The sequence below is a fragment of the Dendropsophus ebraccatus genome, chromosome 3 (genome assembly GCF_027789765.1).
Source record: "Dendropsophus ebraccatus isolate aDenEbr1 chromosome 3, aDenEbr1.pat, whole genome shotgun sequence".
Taxonomy (NCBI): Eukaryota; Metazoa; Chordata; class Amphibia; order Anura; family Hylidae; genus Dendropsophus; species Dendropsophus ebraccatus.
The window spans coordinates 15,140,646-15,157,925 of record NC_091456.1 but is presented as its reverse complement, the minus strand read 5'-3'; the positions used below and the strand labels follow the sequence as shown (position 1 = coordinate 15,157,925).

General features: G+C 42.3%; 1 protein-coding gene across 1 annotated transcript in view; it reads left to right on the top strand.

Annotated features, from left to right (window-relative positions):
• Positions 1-508: 508 nt before the first annotated feature.
• The window catches only part of LOC138786405 (transmembrane protein 132D-like), a 417,586-nt gene continuing 400,814 nt past the window's right edge, over positions 509-17,280 (top strand). The window contains exons 1-2 of the mRNA XM_069963396.1: positions 509-527; positions 1,036-1,915. Coding sequence (XP_069819497.1) covers positions 509-527; positions 1,036-1,915 — 899 coding nt within the window. The remainder of the gene's footprint in view (positions 528-1,035; positions 1,916-17,280) is intronic.

Below are 17,280 nucleotides of genomic sequence, written 5' to 3'. Positions count from 1 at the left end.
AATGGCCCTATAGGTCAATGTAACGACAAGGGAAAAACCAAGGCCAGGTATCCATTCACAGACAGCTGTTGTGACGTTAAAAAATGCATTGAAGTCAATGGGAAAACGGACGTCTTTTTCACACTTTGTATTGAATGATGGACGTCTTTTAAGGCGGACGCACTCAATACACTGTGTGAAACAGACGTCCCATAGACTTCAATGCATTTTATTTTTATTTTTTGACAGCTGTTATTTAACGCCAATGATGACCGCAAATAATGATCACGTCTGTGTGTGAACATAGCCTAATAATAATAACATAATTTTATCTAATGATGTACTGTTTGGCTATGTTTACACAACGTTTTTTCAGTTCTGTTTAATATGACGTCCATCATTTTGAGTGTAAAATAACGGACATTATTTTGCTGTCTGGCCTCCCGATGTAATGCAGTGCAATGACTGGTGTTTGTACATTATTCTAGTTTGGGGTTACTAATTGCTCTTTGGGTTTGTCTTAATTGAAATGTCCATTGAATTTAATAGTAAAAACAGAGAAAGAACGGTGGAAAAATAAAAAATGCATGTGAACAACTAATAAAAAATGTCAGCTGTTTGCAAAAAACGTCCAAAAATAATTATCATGTTCATTATTTTGACGTCTGCGGTAAGAGTCCGCTATTCAATACATTGTGTGCATTGGTCGTCCGTCTTCCCATTGACTTCAATGTATTGCCATTGCAATCAGTTAAATTGCAGCCAAAACAGACGTTTTTAAATTATCAAAATCGGCCGCCTTTTCTCTATTTTTGACATTGTGTGAACATAGCCTATATCTGGACAGTCCTGTCTTCCTTTTGGTCGTCCGGTCCATCAATGCTCTGTTTAAATTTTTTTTTTTTCCGCAACCTGACACAATTTTCAACAAGTCCCCCTTCTGATCAATGCACTGTACCTTGAAATGTTATTAAGAAAGAATTTCCTCATCTTTTTCTGATGTTAAAAATCCTTTGTTGCAAATTCATTGTAAATTATTTATACTTTCTTCAACAGCGACAGAAAGCCGTGGGATATTAGACAGCATACAAAGGTTTACCTTGCTTCCGACCTATCTACCAGTGAGCTATACTATCCATCAGAGTGAACTTTTCTTCTTCCTCAAAGAAGCAAACCAGGACATTATGAGGAATTCTAGTCTGCAGTCACGAGTTGAATCGTTTCTCATTTATAAGGCCAAGAAACAACCAGTGATGAACGCCACCTATGGCCCATTTGTTATTGAGCAAGAAGTGCCACAGGATTTACTGTTCATTTCCGGCCACTTTGGATCTACAGATAAATTTACATTTAACTGGAAGATTAAAGCAATTATTCTAAAGGATAAAATTTATCGCCCTAAACCTAAAGTTCAAATTTTATTTTATATTGTGGGTAGAGACTGGGACGATTATAGCACTACGGAAAGACTTCCTTGCGTAAAAGTATTTGCCTTCCGGGAGACAAGAGAAGTGAAGGCGATATGCAAGTTAACAGGTGACCTGGGATTGTGTGTTGCTGAACTTGAGCTCCTCTCAAGCTGGTTTGATCCACCAACAGTGGTTGCAGGACATAAAAAAATGCTGGAGCAGCCTGATGGTAGTCCCGTGGAGTTATATTATTCTGTTCAACAAAGTGATGAAAAGGGCAATTGTGTCAAGGAGGACACAAGGAAGAGCCAGACATCTCATAATTTTTTTGATGATGCTGGCCCACCGCTGCAGAGAATTGGAAGTGTTTACCTCTACCAAGCCCCCAACAGCAACTCATCCATTGAAGTGATGATTGATGGAAAAATAGTTATTCGTTCCTTCTCTCGTAGTGTAAGGACAGGGGATATTCTATCATTTTTTGTGTTTCTTGCAAGAAATTTTACACAGGCCAAATTTAAATTAAGGTAAGCAAAATGTGTTTTGTTTTTAAACTTTTTCAACATAGAAATACAAATGTATACAGGTGCCATAAAGTTTGATGTTTATAAACAGTAGTATTCAAATCGAATGAGAGATACAGTAGTGATCGGCACTTTTGGAATTATTCCATTGTCCAATAAACGGATAACCAAATTAGAGTTTGACTTAGGCAGGGGTGCTCACTTCCAAACAGATACAGTGTCTTCATATGGTAGAAAATTAGAAAATGTGAAGGGCACTCACCATAAAATCCATATCTTTATTGAAGATCAAATATTAAAACGCCATCTTAGACCAAGCAGTTGGTGAGGAAGCCAGTATTTAAGGCAGCGTGACAGTACCTGGAAAGCAGCTGTCACGCTGCCTTAAGGTACTGATGTCTTTGCCGACTGCTTGGTCCAAGATGGCGTTATCATATCATATCATTTTGATCTTTAATAAAGATATGGATTTTATGGTGAGTGCACTTCACATTTTCTCATTTTCTACCATATGAGTAAAGTACAGTAGGTTATTAGGTGATGCAAACAAACAAATCACGTAAGATGAAAATAAATTCCAGTATCTGTATGTACATGACTTGCTGAATTTGTGCAAAAGATATGCCCTGAATTGTTTAGCCCTTAGCAACATAAAGGGGCAGGCAAATTCTTTTCATTTTCTTTGTCAGAGAACTGTGCATAGAGAGCAGTTCCTTTATTTTCTGAGGATTCGACTGCAAACCTTGAATCCTTAGCAAGAGTTCATAGGAACATATTCTGTACAAGTAAACAGCACTTACATAGAAGACATGGCTGCAAACAGTCAGATTTTACAAGAATGGTTGGATTTACAATAAATATGTCAATGTATAAAATACATTGACAATACAATAGCATACTTTAAATCAGAAATCATACATTGTGTGAACTGCTGTTATTTCCGGACGCTGTTCCAGGTACGCTATGTGAACACAGCGGGCGGCAATGCTTTGACTTCAATGCTATGCTGTCCATGCAGTAAAGAACGGACGCTGATGCCATTGCAATCAGCATCTGTTCTTTACTAAAGAAAAAACAAAAACAATGTGCGAACATAATGGCCGTTGTTTTTACAATAACGGCTGTTCTTTTACAATCATGGCCTTTAATAATGTTCAGCATTTACAGTTGTCATTATCAAACAATGGCTGTTATTTTGCCTAAAAAAATATTGTGGGAACATAGCCTAAGGCTATGTTCCCAAAATGTAAAAATAAGTTCAAATAACAGTCGTTATTTGTACTTATTTTTGCATTGAGTGAACAGAGCCTAAGTCTGACTGCAGATCAGAGCAACAAAAATGGCTTTATTTTCTATTCTTCAAAATATAAGATGGAATATAGCATAGATTGCGGCAGAAATTGTGGATTTTTACTTTTTTGAAGGGAGGATGTGTTCTGAACACCTGGTGATATATGAGTATTGTTTGACAATTGTTCAGAAAATCTAAAAAGAATCGCCCACGTAGCAGTGAGCTTAGATAAAAAGTTCATAATTAAATCTAATGGAAAATGTAACATTTTACGTTGACACTGTGATGTATATGATAAATATTAAAAACAGCGTGAAGTTGAAGAATAATTGATTTATATACAGCCAAAACAGCTATTAACCCTTAGGGGACACAGTCAGATTTGGCGTTTATGATGCCATTATCACCAGCATTGGTGGATTTTTACCCATCGTCCGTTGCCAGCGATCCCCTTTTATTGGCCCTACTGTGGGTCCATCAGCAGTGACACTAATCTGTCAGCTATCAGTTCAGCTGCAGTTCCAGGTTGCTGTCTATTTCTATGGCAAGCATCAGGAGCCAAGATGCTAATGACTTGGTGCTAAAACTAACCTCCCACCATGATGTACAATAATGTCCTACTGCGGCAAGGGGTAACCTTAAAAAAATCACTGCACATACTGTAAGGCTGCGAGGTATATACACGGTAAAATAAAAGCAAAATATGGCAGTAGCATAGGTATAAAATGCAGATTATTTACAAATTGTAAAAACAAACATTTTGTCCGGATTTACGAACGGTACGCCAGAGGTGTACGCCAGGGAGAAGGTGCAGATTAACCCCGCTCACCCAATGGGCGGCTGGCGGAGCTTGCGGGGGCGTGATGAGGCGGGAAGGAGGTGTGGCGAAAATCATGACGCACCTGCTGGAAACAGGTGTAGATTTAGCAGATTTGGGCGCCCGGCCAGCTGGAATCACTAAGAGACGTACGCCTCTTAGTGAATCCTGCCGTGAAAAAGGGGGTGGGGCTTAATATAAGACCGGCATACTTGTAAATCCCCCCCTTTATTTTTACATTGTGTGCAACAACGTGTGTTTTTCTTTATTCCTCCCCCCCCTTGTTTTAAGGCCAAATTTTAACTGCAATAGGCTATGGTCACCCACCGTCAAAATGATGGTCGCTTTTATTGTCATTTATTGAGAAATAATGGCCATTATTTTATAACAATGTATGTTACCATACAAAGAACAGCCGTCATTACAAAACAACGTAATTGCAATATAACGGCCATTATTTGTCGATGAATGATGTCTGTCAAAGAATCTTTGTTAGTGTGTGAACATAGCCACGGATTGAATTATTATATTATATAGGGATGTAAGGGAAACTGATTATCAAAACAACACAGGCAAGAGAAGATTAGTAATTGCTTTATTACATGGGGTGATAATCCGACAAAAAGAAAAAAAAAATCATTCAGATTTGGCAGATTATCGCTCGTGTAATAATCGCTCAGTGAAGAGCCAAAGCGCTGTTCATCGGCTGATTGTTGTAATTTAAACTTGCTTAAACATAATCAGCCACTGGCCGCACATCTCTACCTGTAGGGGTGTGTGTGTCCGACGGCTGATGAAACTGTAAAAAAAATAAAGTGTATACTTATACTTATACCTATTCTTCCCCGCTTTGCTGCAGCCCTTCACCTGTGTTCCCCGATCACTGCTGATGCTTCTGGCCCAGTAACTTTAGTGACAGGCTGCTGAGCCAATCCCATATTGGCTAGAGATTGAAGAGACAGAGCCAGAAGCGTCAGCAGTAAGCCGGGAACATGGGTGAAAGGCTGCAGGACAACAGGGGAGATTAGGTAAGAGTAAACAATATTATTTTTAATGTCGTCTTATAGGGGTCGTCTTATACGCCGGGCATGGTCGCCGCATATGGTGGGTGAGCTAAAAAATGGCTGCGTCCCCACAATCTGCGGCGACTACTATAAAGAAAAAACAAAAAAACAGTCAACTCACCTGTGACATGTTCCCGGCAGCTGCACATCTCCTGTCCTGTTTCCGGCGCAGGCCGTGTGACACTGCCTGTGCCGGAGGTCCCTGAAGCTCTCCCAGGCAGCCGAGCGTCTCATCAGAGACGCTCGGCTGCTGGAAGGGCTTTGGGAGAATGACAGAGGCTCCGGAAGTCCCAGAAGCCTCTGTCATTCTCCCAAAGCTCTCCAGGCAGCCGAGTGTCACCAAGCTTCTCCGATCAGATGCTTGGCAGCCCAGGAGAACTTCGGGGACCTCCGACGCAGGCAGTGTACGTCACACTGCCTGTGCAGGGAACGGGTCACAAGTGAGTTAAACGTTTGTTTGTTTTTTCTTTAACTGCAGCTAACCCCTGCCTGACCGCAGCAGGGCTCCAGTTAGTAAACCCTGCTGCAGTCAGGCAGGGGTTAACATTTTCCGGCGTATAAGGTGACCCCCTGACAATATTCTTGAAAGTCAGGGGTCGTCTTATACCCCCAGACGCCTTATACGCCGGAAAATACAGTATATGTATATATACAGCTCTTTCTGCAAGATAATCAAACCGTGTGTAGGCTCGATATGCGAGTGCCGGTCTAGCAGATTGTTGCTCTCTTACACTGCAGGGTGGAGCCATGTAATAAAGTCCTAAGTCTATATCTCTCAAACAGTACCTTATCAAGGGTACTTGAACACTTGAAATATGTTTAATTTTACATAATGCAATAGTTTAGACCTAGTTTTCTTAATGACAGAGTATGAAATGTACATGGCATTATACATTCAAACACTATGGCTCTTTTATTCTAATAATGTGTTCGAGTTAGAATAGTCGCTCCGCTGCCATTTGGACACTGATGCCTTATCCTAGTATGATGTTGCTAATGTCTATGCTGGGGTAACTACTTTGGAATGAAAAGAGCCAAGCATTACATGATATATTTAAGAAGCACATGAAAAACCAATTTCATAAATACAATACACAGAGATATATATATTTTTTTTGAAGAGAACAAAGGGGAGACCTTTATAACCTGGGTCTGCAAATGTATTGTTCAACCCTACATCATCCATCTAAAACCTTTTTTACAAACCATTAAAACTATAGTTTTATAAGACATTAAAATTATAATATTATTTTGACTTGTCATTCTTTAGAAGATTTCCTTTCCCTGCTGGGTATGCCGTGTAACATACCATTGCTGATTGAATGTTATGTGACTGTTACTATGGAAATAGCTTTACCACCTTCAAACACTGTAACAGTACACTGGTTTTCCATTATCATACAAGTTATAAATCGTCTGGAAACTGGTTGTCAATATTTATTCATCCGCTATAATTCTGCAGCTATTACAAATTCTGTAAGTTAGCTCAAACCACTCAAAAAGTTAAGTCATAGAATTACAAAACTAAGGCCTCATGAGTTCCCACGTCCATAAGTGATGTCAAAGATCCGCAACTGCGGTAAGCACTCTGCATTTCGGTAGCGGTCTACTAGTCGCAAACCACTACATTCTAAACAGTGGTCCGTGAAAAATTGTGAACATGGGGAAAGACTCATCTAAATCGATGGGGGAAATTTATCAAGGGCTTTGCGCCTATTTTTAGGTGAATAATTTAATTTTCCACCCACTTTTTGATCTAAGTTCAATTTATAAACTAGTATTCAACGGGAAAATATTTTTTAAATTTGCCTGTTTTGAGTATTCTCCCAAAAATTTCTATCATTCTGGATTTGTGGTCAATTTATCATTTGCACATTTTTTTTTTTTTTTTTTAAAAGGTTGCACTAACTATTGCTGGTCAGCGGCAGGTGAATTTGCACAATTTTTTTCAATATTTTTCAAATATTCTATTAACAAATTTATGAGTATTTTGTTAAATTAGTCCTTTTCAGCTGGGTGAAAAAACAGACACATACTGTCCCCCAGTGTCCCCAATGAGCTCTTTATTTGTCCACAATTATGGATCGGCAATTTAGTTTTTCAGTGTAAATGAGGCCTAAGCTAAGTAATGAAACCTCGTGCATATTCAGTTAACAAGTAAATACTGTCACCTTTAGGCTATGTTCACACAACATCAAAAAAAAGCAGTGCATTGACCCAGTAGAATGTCGGACAACCGATGCACAAAGTGTATAAAATGACGTTGTTTGTGCGGACATCAAAATAATGATCATGTCAATTATTTTTGGACATCTATTGCAAACAATGGACATTATTTTTTAGTTAATCACACAGATTTTTATTTTTTACGTCATTTCACCATTATTACTATTAAATTCAATGTTTTGTTTTTTTTTTTTTTTTAAATAAAGACACACCCTAAGGCCAATTAAGCCACTTAAACTATAATAATGTACTAATAGCGATTATTGCACTGAAGGGCGGCCAAATAGCGAAATGACGTTCTGCCATTTTAAACTCAAAATGATGGACATAGTTTTAAACGGAAAGAAAAATGCGCTGTGTGAACATAGCCTAATATAGGAAAGTTCATAGTGAAAAACTACAGTTCAGTGTGTGGTTGCTTTTTTTTTTTTTTGTAAGGAATAGAACATGTTCTTTTTTCCTGTGTGCTTTTTATTGAATCAAAAGGAAATCATGTGTAAATTGGAACTGCTGGGTGCCATCTTTTTGTCTGCTGTGATTATATGCCTTTTTCTTCTTCTCTGGACTGAGTCAGTGGGATTTGTTTACACGTATTACTGGTTTTAGTACAAAGTCTTGATTAGGTCAACACTGAAAAACTACAGAAGGACAAAGTAAAGGAATATATTTTATCCTTGAAGACATAAGATACATTTTGTATTTTGAGATCTGACACATTTTTAGTGGTTTGTTTCTCAAGGGAATATTTCACCTATAGTGATGTTTCCTCTTGTGCAAGGTCAGTGTTGGAAGATTTCCTGTTTATATCTCACTTTGATGAATAGGAGAGCCAATCCCATGCCATAGAATCTGATCCCTTCATAAGTTATTAAGATCCTTTATTCCATCGGTGTAGGTGATGCTGGGAAAAAGGGGAAACATTACCACTTCTTTCTTGTTTATTAATTTCCCAACATTTCGCTGAGTACTCAGTTTTCTTATTTTGTTTGCAACTATTTTGTTTATCGCCCTTTCTGTAACGGGTCAGACTTGACAATCGTCAATACATGGTTCCGGTATTCCTCCAGACATGGGGTACGTGCACACTGAGTAATTTAGACGAAAAGTCTGTCGCGTAATCCGTCCCACACGCCCGCTTGCGGATAGTGGCGCGCGTCTCCGTCCGTGTCTCAGACTCCGTGTCTTAGACTCCATTCATCAAGTTCATTCTTTAGACGGAGGGCGGAATCGGCCCGTGCATAGAATGGAGTCTGTGACACAGGTGGAGACGCGCCCGCCCGCCAATATCCGCGAGCTTGCGCGAAGGACGGATTACGCAATGGATTTTCCGTCTAAATTACTCAGTGTGCACATACCCATAAGGTCTTAAAGGGGAAGTCCAGAATTTTTTTTAATTAAAGTATTGTATTGCCCTCCAAAAGTTATACAAATCACCAATATGCACTTATTACAGGAAATTCTTATGAAATGCTTTTTTCCCTGCACTTGCCACTGCATCAAGGCTTCACTTCCTGGATAACATGGTGATGTCACTTCCTGGATAACATGGTGATGTCACGATCCGACTCCCAGAGCTGTGAGGGCTGTGGCTGCTGGAGAGGATGATGGCAGGGGGACACTGAGGGACATAGGGCACTGAAGGGACACTGAGCATCCCTCTGCCATCATCCTCTCCAGCAGCCACAGCTCGCACAGCTCTGGGAGTCGGGTCGTGACATCACCATGTTATCCAGGAGGTGACATCACCATGTTATCCAGGAAGTGACATCACCATGTTATTCAGGAAGTGACATCACAATGTTATCCAGGAAGTGACATCACCATGTTATCCAGAAAGTGAAGCCTTGAGGCAGTTGTAAGTGCAGGGAAAAAAGCACATTATTAGCATTTCCTGTAATAAGTGTATATTGGTGATTTCTATATCTTTTGAAAGGGAAATACAATACTTAATTAAAAAACTTTAATTGAGCAAGAAGAAAATATTTTATTTTTTTTAGCAAGAGTTGGCTTCTACTTAAGGTGTAAATTCTGCAGTTCCACCTTTTTTCTTTTTTACCATTAAGGCTATGTTCACACTACGTTTAACAGCGTCCGTTGCATAGCAACGGCCGCTATTAAACTGCCGGCTACTCGGATACAGATTACTCTGTATCGGCTGCAGGAATGTTCTTTTTTTACCATTCATTTGCAGGCACCACCGAGTGTGCCCGCAAATCAATTAGCCATTCACTTCAATGTAATGTGCGGCCGACACTGCACGTTACATTGTGTGAACAGCTATTATTTCCAGACGCTGTTACGTTCATAATAGGCAGGTACATTATTTTAACGCCCGTTCTAGAGAATGGGCGTTAACATGACGATATGTGAACACAGCAGGTGGCATTGCATTGACTTCAATGCAATGCCGTCCCTGCAGTAAAAAACGGATGCTGATTCCATTGCCATCAGCGTCCGTTCTTTACTAAAATATTAGAGTATTACTGTCATTTGTACTAACTTTTTACATGTCATTAGACATCAGTAATAGTGTTAAGCTAACACATAAATGCTCGAGTGCTAGCTACTCTCCAAGTAGAGTAGTTTTCAATGCACAACTGCTCAATTCAAGCAATAAAGCCTACTGAAATCAATAAGAGACTCGAGCATTTAATCAGCAGAGCAGAGGGTGCCTGGTTAATCTATTTCATTTTTACATTCTAATTTTTGCATATTTCAGCCCTTAAAGGGATGTGTAACTGAAATATATTAAAAATAGAACAAAATGTAATAGGATCCCCCAAGATACATTAGCATTCTGGCATTATGCCAGCAGTTGATCGCGCACTTTACTTGACCGAGCATCCTCGCTCAACACTTATCAGTAGGGATGGTCCGAACCTGCCGAGGTTCAGGTTCGTATGAACCCGGACTCTCGGCAATGATTCCCGCTCTCTTAAACCTCCGTGGAGAGGGTGGATAAAGCATCCTCGCTCAACACTTATCAGTAGGGATGGTCCGAACCTGCCGAGGTTCAGGTTCGTATGAACCCGGACTCTCGGCAATGATTCCCGCTCTCTTAAACCTCCGTGGAGAGGGTGGATAAAGCGGGAAGACCGCCTGGAAAACTGGAATACAGCCTATGGCTGTGGCTGTATGCCGGTTTTCCAGGCGGTCCTCCCGCTGTATCCACTTCTGCATGGAGGTTTAAAGGGAACCTGTCACCCCCCGTGCCGGGGTGACAGGCTCACGACCCCCCGTTAGAGACCCCTATACTCACCTAATCCCGCCGTGTCCCGCTTCTGGAGATGGTCGGGTCACGGAGAACTCAGCCGCTGCAGCCCGGCGAGCGTGCTGAGAGATGAGTCCAACGCTCATAGAGAATGATGGAGCACTGGACTCTCCTGTCATTCTCTATGAGTGTTGGACTCATCTGAGGAGCGCGTGCGCTGGGCTTCGGGCGCCGATATCTCCGTGACCCGACCATCTCCAGAAGCAGGACCCGGCGGGATCACGTGAGTATACGGGGCTCTAACGGGGGTCAGGAGCCTGTCACCCCGTCACCGGGGGTGACAGGTCCTCTTTAAGACTCTCATTGCCGAGAGTCCGGGTTCGCACAAACCCCAACCTCGGCAGGTTCGGACCATCCCTACTTATTAGTAACAGATAAGGTTGGGGGTAATTAATTTCAGCAATCAAATTCATTGAATGGACTGTAAAGAACAAAACCGACTGGACCTTATTGACAGCCGAGGAGAGATGCAGGCTGATGTGCATTTCCCTGGTTGTATTTCAGGATCACAGTGGATTTCAGGAGTAAGACCTTGTGCGATCAGTAACTTTTGACATGTCTAAGGACATGTCAAAAGTTACTGCAAATGACAGTAAAGTATTAACCCCTTCCCGTCAGTTACATGTATATATACTTTCCTACTGCACATTCCCCTTGCAGTAGGAATGTATTTATACGTTCCCTGTACTGATGGGATTATTGATGTGAGCGGGAGTGCTGCCAGAGAGAGCGATCCCGCTTACAACAGTCTCTGGGGCCGCAGGTAATGAGGGATTGCAGCTGACTCTCCTTAACCCCTTAAATGCCACGATCTACAGCGATTGCGGCGTTTAAGGTTCTCACTGAGTGATCGGGGGTTTGCTCTCAGGCTTTATACATAGATCGCCGATAACACTGATCTATGCTATGCTATGGCACAGCATAGATCAGTACTGTATATGCAATCTAATGATTGCATGTTTGGGGCTGGGTTCACACTACGTATATTTCAGTCAGTATTGTGGTCCTCATATTGCAACCAAAACCAGGAGTGGATTTAAAACACAGAAAGGCTCTGTTCACACAATGTTATTTTAAAACAACGGCTGTTATATTGAAATAATGGCTGTTATATGGCGGCCATCCACTCAATTTAAACATTGTGTGGACAGATCCTTTCTGTGTTTTTAATCCACTCCTGGTTTTGGTTGCAATATGAGGACCACAATACTGACTGAAATATACCTAGTGTGAACCCAGCCTTACAGTAAATAAAATTGTTAAAAAAAGAAGTGTAATAAAAAAGTTTTTAAAAGTATTAAAAAAAAAACCTTATACCCCCTCCCAATAAAGGTTTAAAATACCCCCTTGCCCATTACAAAAATATGAATATAAATAAATAAACATATTACATATCGTAGCGTGCGGAATTATCCGTTCTATTAAAATATAACATTATTGTTCCCACACAATGAAACGGAAACAAACAAAAAAAAAAAAAACGCACCAGGATTGCTGATTTTATTAAATTATATATCCCCAAAAAAATTAATAAAGAACAATCAAAATCTTTCTGCTACACCAATATGATATTAATGGAAAATTTGAGATCATGGCACACAAAATGACTCCCCAGCCAGCCCTGTAGGTGGAAAAATAAAAGCGCTATGGCTCTTGAAAAGGCGGGGAGGAACATTTAATTTGACCCGGACTTTTGTGCATTAAAGGGCTCTGTCTTAAAGGGGTTAAAGATAGTGCCAACACCTCTTATAATGCTTTTACTTTTTTTCCCATAGTCCATGTGCCACTGCATGACATCGATCATCAGTGACACGAGACTATATGACAGATAAACCAAAGCATGTTCTAAAGAGTAATTGTGCATAATGGACGTTTTGCACACTACTTATTAAATAAATACTTTAAAAAGTCTAGGTCGGGACATGCTAAATGTTGATTTGAATAGAAGACAGATTCATGTTCAATTACCATTTCTCTCATGTTAATTAGTCTTGTTGATCAAAGCCTATTTTGTGGCCTTCTAGTACTGCCATTGATAGAACAATTCAATGCCTTTTACATTATTACATTAAAGGTAAAGTGTTCCCTAGATTTTTTTTTTTACACTTTTTTTTTTTTTACATTTATACTGAAACATTTTTTTTTTTTTAAAGAGGCACTGTTATCATGAAAAACGTTTGACATGTCAGAGGAACACGTAAAAAGTTTTGATTGGTCTGGGTCTGAGTGTTTAGATTGCAGCTGATGAGGAGAATGAGCCGGGTGAAGCCTATGAGGCACATCTTTTCTCACTGATGCAGAGCAGAGAGCTGTTGTGTGGTCCTTTCCCTGCACATTCTATTGATCAGTCAGGGTCTGAATACTATACTATAGAAAATCCAACAGCATCTGTAGTTTGTTCAAATACAATTTTTATTTACATAATCCGGTACAGAGGGGCGATGTTTCGACCCATATGGGTCTTTATTTATTCTTGAGAAAGCGCAGTATGGGTCGAAACTTTGCATTTCTGTACCAGACTTTGTGAATAAAATTTGATTTGAAAAAACTACAGATGCTGTTGGTCTTTGCCATTTTTCAAGTCTTGGATATGTTCACACAGAACAAAAAACAGAAAAGGCGCCTACCTTTTCAATTTAACCCCTAGACAACCCAGAACATACTGGTATGCCATGGCCACTAAGATGCTATGAAGCACGCTCAGTAGCAGAGCTCATAGCAAGTGGGCTTCATAGCTGTCAGCAGCCAGGCCGTCGTCCCTTAATGACAGGTTGCACCGCAGTGTAACTGTGGGGGTCCCGATTGCTTTGCCAGTTTGCTTGAGGTCTCTTACCTTCCTTTGTGTGGTCCTATCGGCGCTCTGCTCATTGAGTCTGCCACAGGCAGGCTCAATGGGCAGGCACTAGAGATGAGCGAACTGGGTTCAGGTTCGAGTCAATCCGAACCCAAATGTTCGGTATTTGATTAGCTGGGGGCTGCTGAACGTGATAAAGCTCTAAGGCTGTCTGGAAAACATGGATACAGCCAATGACTATATCCATGTTTTCCACATAGCCTTAGGGCTTTATCCAACTTCAGCAGCCACCGCTAATCAAATGCCGAAAGTTCGGGTTCAGATCGACTCGAGCATGCTCCAGGTTCGCTCATCTCTAGCAGGCACCTATTACACTGAACAGTGCAATGCCTATGGCATAGCATTGAACAGTGTATGCAATCTAATGTTTGTATGTAAAAGTCCCTCAAGGGGACTTAAAATGTGTAAAAAAAAAAAAAAGTTTAAGGGTACAAACCCACTTGCCGGATCTGCAGCGAGTCTCGCTGACGATCCCAACCCTATACTTTCATTAGCAGAGAAACTCGCAGCAGGGATATACATCCCTGCTGCGATTTTGTCTGAAGCCCTCCCCATTAACCCCCTAGCCGCTGGACATTATACATTACCGGGTCCCCGTTCCTGCTTGCTTCGGGGCTCCCGGTGTCTTCACGGCCCACCCGGCCAATCAGTGCGCTGCGGCGGGGCAGCGCACTGATTGGCCGGGCGGAACGTGTCGGGAGCCACCGAAACAAGCAGGAGCGGGGACCTGGTAATGTATATCCTGCCCGCCCCCCCTGCAGCCCCGATCGCCCCCGCCGCATGATCGCCCCCCGCACCCCCGGCCGCATGATCGCCCCCCGCACCCCCCGGCCGTACGATAGCCCCCCGCAGCCCCGATCACCCCCGGACGCATGATCGCCCCCCGCACCCCCCCGGCCGCATGATCTCCCCCGCAGCCCCCGGCCGCATGGGGGCTGGGGGCGGGGGCTGGGGGCGATCAGGGCTGCGGGGGGCTATCGTATGGCCGGGGGGTGCGGGGGGCGATCATGCGGCCGGGGCTGGGGGCGATTGGGGCTGCGGGGGGCGCGTTCGTACAGCCGGGGGGTGCGGGGGCGATCATGCGGCCGGGGGCGATCGGGGCTGCGGGGGGCTATCGTACGGCCGGGGGGGGCGGGGGGCAATCATGCGGCCGGGGGCTGGGGGCGATCGGGGCTGCGGGGGGCTATCGTATGGCCGGGGGGGGGGCGGGGTGCGATCATGCGGCCGGGGGCGATCGGGGCTGCGGGGGGCTATCGTATGGCCGAGGGGTGCGGGGGGTGATCATGCGGCCGGGGGCGATCGGGGCTGCGGGGGGCTATCGTATGGCCGGGGGGTGCGGGGTGCGATCATGCGGCCGGGGGCGATCGGGGCTGCGGGGGGCTATCGTACGGCCGAGGGGTGCGGGGGGCGATCATGCGGCCGGGGGCGATCGGGGCTGCAGGGGGGGCGGGCAGGGTATACATTACCAGGTCCCTGCTCCTGCTTGCTTCGGCGGCTCCCGGCACGTTCTGCCCGGCCAATCAGTGCGCTGCCCTGCTGCAGCGCACTGATTGGCCGGGCAGGCCGTGAAGACACCGGGAGCCCCGAAGCAAGCAGGAACGGGGACCCGGTAATGTATAATGTCCGGCGGCTAGGGGGTTAATGGGGAGGGCTGCAGACAAAATCGCAGCAGGGATGTGCATCCCTGCTGCGAGTTTCTCTGCTAATGAAAGTATAGGGCTGGGATCATATTATGTACTGTAGCGTGCGTAATTGTTTGATCTATTAAACTATAACAATTGTCATCCCACACGGCGAACAGAGTAATCAAAAAGTGGGAAAAAACGCCAGAATTGCTGATTTTTTCTGATACATTATATATATAAAAATTAACAAAAAGTGATCAAAACGTCCGATCTACACAAATATGGTATTAATAAAAACTAAAGATCACGGTGCAAAAAATTATGCCCCATAAGTGAAAAACCGAAACTGTTATAGAAGTCCCAATAGGACAATTTTATTAATAATTAATTGCAAAATAAAAGGATTTCATAAAAAATATATATATAACATTGGAGAATCTGTGTAAACCTGCATATGGTTGTATTCGGACTGACGTATAGAATAATGGTATCATGTTGCTTTTTTCATATAGTGCATTACGTAGACATAGGAACCCCCCAAAAGTTACAAAATTGGATTATTTTTTTCCAATTTCACTAATTTTTATTTTTTATAAATGATAATTTTAGGGTTCCATCATACATGTTATGGTAGAATGAGAGGCGCCATTACAAAGTATTTCTGAAAAAAAAACAAGCCCTTACATGGCCCTGTAGATAGGAAAATTAAAGTGCTAGAGCTCTTAGAAGGAGGGGAGGAAAAGACGAAAATGCAAAAATTAAAATTGGCGTGGTCATTTGGGTTATTTTGGGCCGGTTCTTGAAGGGGTTTAACCCTATGTTGAAGTATTCAGTTTGTGAAGTTTGATAACAGTAAGCTGAATACTTGTGTTGACTTGGACTTTTCAACTTTCTCTATCGTATAAAAAGAGGTTCTTCACTTCGAAGAAAAGCATCTGAAGATATCTGGTGGAAAGAAATTCCAGCACTAAAATGTTGCAGAAATAAATTTCATTTTATAGTAGCAATAATATCAGATCTATAGCAGGAACCCATGCAGCTTGGCTTATGTGTTTTGGACAGAGCCCTTAATCATAGCCTGCAGCTGTATTCCACCGCTGCCCTTATAAAAATCACTAAAGTGACATGATCCAACTAAAAAGAGCCAGTAATAAGTGACAACAAGGATTACCTCGCACATAAGTGTTGTGAAAAGGACAAACGTAGATGGCAGTGACTAGTAACAACTTCAAATGGAAAATGATATGGGATTAATATAACATATGATCTGACTGTTGTGGAGAATGAGGCTATGTTCACATGCTGTATTCCCAGTGGGCGGCCGTGGTTTAACACTACCCATAGCTGTAATTAAAAGGGTACTCAGAAACTGTCCTGTGCAGGAGCAAATTCCCATAGACAACCTCTTCTGCTCTGGACAGTTCCTGTCTCGGACAGAGGTGGCAGCAGAGAGCACTGTGGAGATAATACAGTGGTCCCTCAACATACAATATTAATTGGTTCCAGGAAGACCATTGTATGTTGAAACCATTGTATGTTGAGACCAAAATTCTCTGGAAAACTGGCCCAGGTAGAGAGCAGCACAGGACATGTAGTATCACACTATACTGAGAGAATCACTACTAGACAGCCAACCAGTGCAGGCATCTCACTAATACTGGGGATTTACCAGTAAAATGGCCAGTTTCATTGGTTGGTCATCCATTTACTTACATGTGCCACAGATCCTGACTGTCCATAGTATTGTATGTTGCATGGTGTGTCTTGTTTATACAGCGTGTACACAGTGATGGGGCAATTGTCATCTGCCTCATAGGTTTTTTTTTTCCTTCCTTTGGATTAACACAGTAGGGTTTCCCTAGGTTGAACCTGATGGACTGATGATTGTCGTCTTTCAACCTTATTAACTATGTTACTATGTATCACCTAGATTTATTTCTTACTGAATAGAGCCAGATACTCTTTTTTTCTAATGATTGTAATTTTTTTTTTATTTTTTTTTGTATACATTAAGGGGACTGCCATCCCGCCGAAACTGTTTTTAACAGCATTTAGTGACATGCTTTACAGCAAACCCCATGGACATAGATGACAATATACAGGACCTGCCCCCTCGAGATGAATGAAAAGCATAACTGAGTGCACTCTGTGATCTTTGAAGAGTTCATTTCACAGGAAGCTGCTTCTTTCTCCTCTTACTACTGGTGTCACTTTTCACTG